The 6,291-nt window shown below is 40.3% G+C and overlaps 1 protein-coding gene across 3 annotated transcripts in view; it reads left to right on the forward strand.

The window, feature by feature from the left end:
* Positions 1-5,798, forward strand: part of dachc (dachshund c) — a 22,747-nt gene extending 16,949 nt beyond the window's left edge. The window contains exons 7-11 of one of the 3 annotated variants that reach the window (XM_042225499.1): positions 1,739-1,935; positions 2,432-2,582; positions 3,342-3,470; positions 3,663-3,734; positions 4,837-5,798. In XM_042225499.1, the coding sequence (XP_042081433.1) occupies positions 1,739-1,935; positions 2,432-2,582; positions 3,342-3,470; positions 3,663-3,734; positions 4,837-4,874 (587 nt within the window). In that variant the 3' untranslated portion in view covers positions 4,875-5,798. Of the gene's footprint in view, positions 1-1,738; positions 1,936-2,431; positions 2,583-3,341; positions 3,471-3,623; positions 3,735-4,836 lie in introns of all 3 variants that reach the window. The other 2 variants (XM_005914206.3, XM_005914207.3) reach the window with 2 other exon arrangements.
* Positions 5,799-6,291: the final 493 nt, after the last annotated feature.

Below are 6,291 nucleotides of genomic sequence, written 5' to 3' on the forward strand. Positions count from 1 at the left end.
GAGAAGTTGGGAGAAAAGAGAAAAACAGACAGTGACCTTGGTTAGAGAGATGGGTAAATGATCAAACAAGCTGGCAGCTGTGTCTGTGTGTGTATGTGTATGCCAGACCTGTGTGCGAGTGTGAGGTAAAGTAGGCGTAAAACTGTAACTCAATAAAGGATCAGTCACATCCAAGGAGCCTGGGGAGCCCACGCTGCTGACTGCGCACTTCAGCAGCTTCGAATATGTGTGTGTGTGCGTCTGTATGAGAGCCACAGGAGTGTAGTTGGATGCCCTCCGCTGAGCTCGCCAGCACCTGCTAATTACCTTTCTCTACAGAGCAATGCTTTTAGCAAGAAAGAGGGAGAAAGGGGAGGGGGGGGGGGGTATTGCTTCTCATCTGTGAAACACCTTGAATGTGACAGTTGCCAAGACGTGAGGCCGAGGCAGTGTGGGGAAGGTGGGTGGATTTGGAGCAGAAGATGCTGTGGTCAGCTAAGTGGAGAAAACACTGTCATTTGTCACAGACAGAGAAAACTGCCAGATATCACATCGCACGTTCACACTCGTCTCTGCTCCAATAACTGCCGAACTCCCAGGACGTCTTCGTCCTCGGCGGCTCTGAAGACAGTAGACGCATAAACTGAGCAACTGCCTGATGCAAGGGGAAAAAAAAACATGCAGGAAATGGCTAATCTTCATCTCCCTCTCTGTCACGAATAGGGTACACGCAGTTCTCAGGTTTACAAACAGATGGTCATCCATAATGCAGGTTCTTAGCTGGTTTTATGGGAGATGTCAAGCTGTGGTGCATTATCAATAGGCAGACTGCCATCTAATAAAGGGTAACCACATTTTTAAAACCCCAAACCAGGACGTTTGTGCATGTGTGCACGAACTTGCACGCAGTAATTAGTGTAAACACCTATTTGCTGTTGGGCTTGATGTGTTTACAAGAAATTAAGTAAATTATATTAGTAAGCTAGAAATTTCTGTGCTTTGATTACATATTGTCGCAAGAATGAAGATCTTTTTTGCTGATTTTAAACAAACATTAACCAATATATACTATACTAATAGGATTGAAGCACACACTTGATAAAAGAGACAGTTGTAAGACAAATTACTAACACAGTAAGTATTGTCAAATATGCATACCACTTTTCAAAGGTTTGCTCTTTTGGAAGGAGAATAGATGTTAAAAAAACAAAAAAACAAACAGTGCCTAGACCACAAAATACATTTGGAAGCTCAAGAAAATCGAATCGATTTTTATACGTGTACATTGTTTAAATCACTCCTTCTTTGCAGGAGGCTTTCAGCTGAAGTGTTTTGCTTTTATAATCTATATGAAATACGCTTTGTCAACTTGTATTTAAAATTATCAACTATCAAGATCCACTTTCTAGCTTTTTCCAGAGCTCTCTATTGTCTCTTAGTGGATGAAGAATATATTAGAGTAAATGACGTACCAGTTATCATGATAAATATAAATGTGTAAATTGAAAGTCTCATACACTTATAGCCTTATCTTTGTTTTCTCAAAGTGGTATTTACCACGGTCAGTAATTTCCTTTTCTTGCTCTAATAATTTTGTTATTGATCCTTACTTCACATAATGAAGTGATGGCACCCCTGTGTGTGATTCCTTAAGAGTCTGTGTGAAGGTGAAAGCCATGGGCTCACTGTGGTAAACTGATTCAGTCAGATGTGCATCAGCCTTACAGACTAGACATCAAACTGTCTCTCTTGCCTCCAGATAACACCTCCTTGGCCGCTCAGACGACCAGGGAGAGCTGTGATAGACAAGTCTACCAGAAACCCCCATCAAGCAGGGAGGGCTGTGAGAGGGTTTCTTACCCGGCAGGACAGAAGCTCCCAGCAGGTCTTCACCACACTCCCTTCATCTTCCCGGAAGGCTTGTCCTCCATAGAGACCCTGCTCACGAACATCCAGGTGAGGCTCTGCCGGGCTTTATTGTTATTATTATACCCCAAGATGAATAGGAAGAGAGATGAGCCACTCTTTGGGATTTCCTGAAATGGTAAATAGTAGACATTTAGGATATGCAGTAATTCAGATGGGCGTGTGCTGACCTGCTTCTCAGATTATACATCTTTGTTATAGTATAGTCACAATGAAAGCCCTCTCTGGTTGGGTTTTCACAGGGAGAAAATAAATAACCCATCTGACCCTGAAGTGATGGCAGTTAAAAGACCAGCATTTTTTCCCACTCGGTAATCCTAACCGAATGTGATGACAGACAAAGATTTGTCCCTAAAAAAGATTAATTGTGATTGTTATACTTTTACAATTAGGAGACTTTTTATGTTAACATGAAATGTTCAGAAACACAGTCTTTTTCAATTTGTATTAGTAAGGTTCAGCTGGTAAAGGGTTTACTTTTTTAATGTTGGTGTAACCTGTTGCTGTGTGTCTGTGTGTCTCCAAGCAGGGTCTACTGAGAGTTGCCATAGAGAATGCCAGGGCGCAGGAGAAGCAGGACCAGCTGGAGAGGACAGAGTTGAAGATGGAGCTGGTCCGAGAGCGGGAGCTCAGAGAGACCTTGGAGAGACAGCTTAGCATGGAACAGAAAAACAGAGGTAGGCTGCTCCACATACAGATGAGTTAGAAACAAATGTCAGTGCTAACTCGAGATTTTGTCTCTGGAAATTATTCTAGTTGGCAAGTGTTGATTGGAGTGTTACATTTCACCCTCGTGAATTTATTAACTCTGGCACGGTGTGGATTTTACTGTCGAAACACTGACAAAATCGGCCGTGCAGCTAAACAAGAGTGGTCTAATCCACTTGTAAAGCTGACAGGACGTCCATTATCGGGAAAATCAGATAAGGAAGTGAGGACACCTACTGTATATTACCCCTCAAGGCATCTGCAGAGGTGAATTAGACTAAAGTTGGCAGTCTGCTACAAACTAAATCAAGTTTGGCAAGTTTACAAAAGCTGTCGTATACGGCACGGTCAGAGAAAATTCCAATCAAGGACAGTTTGGTTGATGAGGACACACCAGGTGGGGAAGCATGCAACTTGTGGTGGAAAATGACCACAAAACACAAAAACTAAAACAGCCACGTGATGTTGCTTACCTGTTGCAGGGGTTTTTGAGCAAATGCAGAGTTTGCTATACTTTAATAGCATGTTGACCTCACTTACTAAGGTCAAAGTGCCATCAGAGCTTTTGTTGCAAATATCCACCAAGGTCAGAAAGCATCCAACACTGCATGCAAGTCAAGCATTAAAAAAAGCACCTAAATATTTTGATTGCAAAGTTTGAACTTTTCTGACATCCTTTCACACTCTTGGCCGTCTGCTTGTTCCTTTCTTCCTCTTCTTTTTTTAAGTTCTTATCCAGAAGCGCCTGAAGAAGGAAAAGAGAAGTAAAAGGAGACTACAGGAGGCCCTAGAGGAGGAGGTGAAACTCCGTGATCAGGCAGAGCACAGTCTCCTGCACACTGCCAACACACACACAGGTACAGAAACGGTTTTGACTCAGAATTTATTTAAGTGACTAAATCCTTCGTAATTCTTCTTTTCATATCTAATATTGCCCAAGCCTTCACTACGGTGTAGCCTTGACTGTTCATTAGCCTCTAATTAAGTGTCTTTATTAATTAATGGCCAAGCTACAGGCCATCAATCATCAGCAGCCCCTCCCCACACAGAGCCTGTGACCCAGGACTCGGATGGGAACAACCACGATGACAGCAGGGTGGACACTAAGGCAACAGTACAAGGTACAAGTGACCAGATAACGAAGGCAGCTTTCTCAGTATGTAGAGGTGAAAACAGGCGTCACATTGTGATTAAAAAAATTGTGGAAAAAATCCTGCACAAAAGCTGTCACTGCTGTAATGTTCTGCCACCAAAAGACAACTTAAATGTGATTAATACAGGAAATGCAAACAGAAACGCACTAAACTTAAAACTTTAAACAAGTGGGGACTAATTGATTTAATATTAATGGCTAAAAACTGACGTATTGTTCCCAAAAAATACATATACGTAGTGGCAGGAATTTATTTAGCAGCTATCGACCAAGCTGGGGAAGGAGATTTCTTTATTTCACCTACTCACTGCTTTTGATGCTTAACTGACCGGTCTACTGGAAGAGTTTTCAAAGATTTCACAGGGAGACCACTCCTGAGAAATTGAACAAAATGAAATGAAGCATGAGACAGTTTTCTGAGGTTGCCGGTTTAATGGAGACAGGCATTTAATATATTTATTTTGCCACCTTTATTGTCTTCATAGGGATAGATTAATGAGAAAATCCCACATGTAACATCTTAAACAGACAGAAAAAGAAATGGCCATGATCTCTAACTCGGCCTCATCAAAAGAGTGCATGGTTTCAGCCCACCTCTGCTCCACGCTGTGCCAAGACCGCCATACCAAACAGCGTGCTTGTTCAAAAGCAATTTTTAATTGAATGTCAGTGAAGCAAGAAGAGAACTGGCCACTAATTAATGGCTGTCTTAATTGTCCTCATGACGAGTTTGTTTGGACATCATTTGCATAATTAACACCCAGTAATAAATCATTTAAAGGGGAATTGTCTGTCAGACAGCAGGGCAGGATGTGCTTCCTTTGTGCCAGGAAGTTTTATCGCCAAAAATGGAGATCAGCGGCAGAAAAACACTTTCAACTGAGCCTTAATAATGTTCTTTTGTTAATGATCTTTGCTTGTGGCTCTATAGGACCTTCTCGATATTGAAATTAGTGAATGAATTGGATCCAGCACCGTGCCTTTTACTGTTAGAATAATGCTTGTCTCCCCTGAAATTGACAAATGTTATTGTACTGAAATTTTATTCATTATCGTTTTTATTGTTTCAGAGGGGAGAGTGTTTCTGCAAACCACTGGGATGTACTGAAGAGGATGGATGGATGGATGGATGGATGGATGGATGGATGGATGGATGGATGGATGGATGGACGGATGGATGGACAGAGTAATGAAATTTCTTCATTCATGGGAAATACAATCGACAGGCATGCTCAGTCACGCAGTGGCATCTCCACATCCCCAAGAGGACCCCTTCCTACATTTTCAAGAGTGACATTTGAACTTTCTCATTGTTCTCTTGTTTAATTTATTGCATTTATCACCAAATTCTAGTGGGAAAAGTACTGATGTTGTGTTTGACTGTGTTTCTTTCAATCAAGGTTTTTAGATCCTAGACGAAAATGACCATAGTTGTTTTTTTTGTCAGTGCTGTTTATCTCGACACAAGTGATCGATATAACTTGTAACAGAGTTGTGTACATATATATAGTCATCATTTTTGTTATCGCTATCAGGAAGAAAAAAAAACTCATAATGGCATGTTGTACAGTCAGGAAATGACTTGTATTGTGTATGTTATGCAGTAGTGCAGTTTGACAATACAAACAATACAAATCCTTTTTATTAAATTGTGTCACTGTTTCTTTCTTTATTTTACTAGTGTAGTCTCTGATGACATTTTTCATTTTGTTTGTCTTCATTTCTAATTTATGGATTTATATTAAACTTTTTGTAAAAAGTTGCCTGAGTGGAGGAAGAGATGGTCCATGTGTATTATGCATTGTGAGGGTATGGAGAGGGACGTGGCATTGATTCTTGCTCCATCCTTAAAACCTTCCACGCAAGTATTGATGGCAAAGAGCAGGGTCATAAGTGACAGGCTGATTAATGACACATGTTGAAAAGACACAATAGTTCTCATTAAGAATGGATCATTTTGAGTCAACAATTAGTAGTTGGCACCTTTTTTTTGTTAAGAACTTGACAACAACTTGTGGAAGAAAATAGTACACTTGTGGTTATTTATGGTCTTAGTATTTATGCAGGAGACAGAACCCTGCAAAATCAAACTAATCAATAGGATTTTTTTTTTAAATTGAACTCCTGTAAAGTCTTATAATATAAATCCAGTGTAGCTTAATTTGCAATTTAGAATTTCAAAAAAAGTGTGTGCCTACTTACAGGTATAAGATATATTTGGCTCATAAAATGAGGTCAGAGCAGTGAAACCAAAGTGTGTGTGTGTGGTTTAAGAAGTGTTGTTTTACTGATGCAGATGTTAAAAGCATGGATATATAATATATTAAGAGGCATTACAGATCAAAAGTGCTGGCAGTTTAGGGACTTTAGAAGCAGTTGCCTTGAAGACATACTCAGGAACTGGGCTCAGGAGGAATATTAAGTTTTCTAAAATCCCAAACAATACATTTCTCATTGCTCTGAAACCATTTGTTGTGCCAAAAAGAAAAGGAATCTTTGCACTCAGCCAGGCTTTGCTCGTGTAA

The sequence above is a fragment of the Haplochromis burtoni genome, unplaced genomic scaffold, assembly GCF_018398535.1.
Source record: "Haplochromis burtoni strain Fernald_Lab_line unplaced genomic scaffold, NCSU_Asbu1 Contig_7, whole genome shotgun sequence".
NCBI classification, from domain to species: Eukaryota; Metazoa; Chordata; class Actinopteri; order Cichliformes; family Cichlidae; genus Haplochromis; species Haplochromis burtoni.